This window comes from Penaeus monodon, chromosome 32 (genome assembly GCF_015228065.2).
Source record: "Penaeus monodon isolate SGIC_2016 chromosome 32, NSTDA_Pmon_1, whole genome shotgun sequence".
Taxonomy (NCBI): Eukaryota; Metazoa; Arthropoda; class Malacostraca; order Decapoda; family Penaeidae; genus Penaeus; species Penaeus monodon.
In genome coordinates, this window is record NC_051417.1 from 32160703 (window position 1) to 32161185 (window position 483).

At 45.3% G+C, this 483-nt stretch overlaps 1 protein-coding gene across 1 annotated transcript in view; it reads right to left on the reverse strand.

Annotated features, from left to right (window-relative positions):
* Positions 1-115: 115 nt before the first annotated feature.
* Positions 116-483, reverse strand: part of LOC119593819 — a gene marked incomplete in the record, with an annotated part of 10957 nt that continues 10589 nt past the window's right edge. Inside the window, 1 exon segment of the mRNA XM_037942849.1 lies at positions 116-428. Within this exon segment, the coding sequence (XP_037798777.1) occupies positions 171-428 (258 nt within the window).

The window sequence follows — 483 nt, forward strand, 5'->3', positions numbered from 1 at the left end:
CATTTGCATATAGATATTGCATAGGGGAAAACGGTGAAATGTATCATGGCGTTAACACTTCTACTTTGCGAAAATATTTATACGAAAATGCAATCAGGAAACAGAAACACACATCTAGAAAAACACACACATTTCACTTTATTTGCTGTCAAAAAAAAAAGCTCACATGATCATATTCGGAGGAAAACAAGGTCATAGGTCAAGCTGACGGTCCTCATGGGCAAAGGATCAAAGTATATATTTTCGCTCGTTTCCTCATGACCGGACGAGAAGAGCTGGAAGCCGTAGCCCTCCAGGTCACGGAGAGTGTTGAGGTTGACCTGATACAACGCCGGGTCCATCAGAGCCAGGTCAAGGTGAACTCTGACCCCGAGTTGGTGGACGTTCGTGAGGATGTGAGGGCTGTCCTGCATCGCCTCCTTCAGGATCTGGGGAGAAGTGGGAGGGAAAGGGCATAAGGATTTTTTTTTTTTTGGTGAGCAG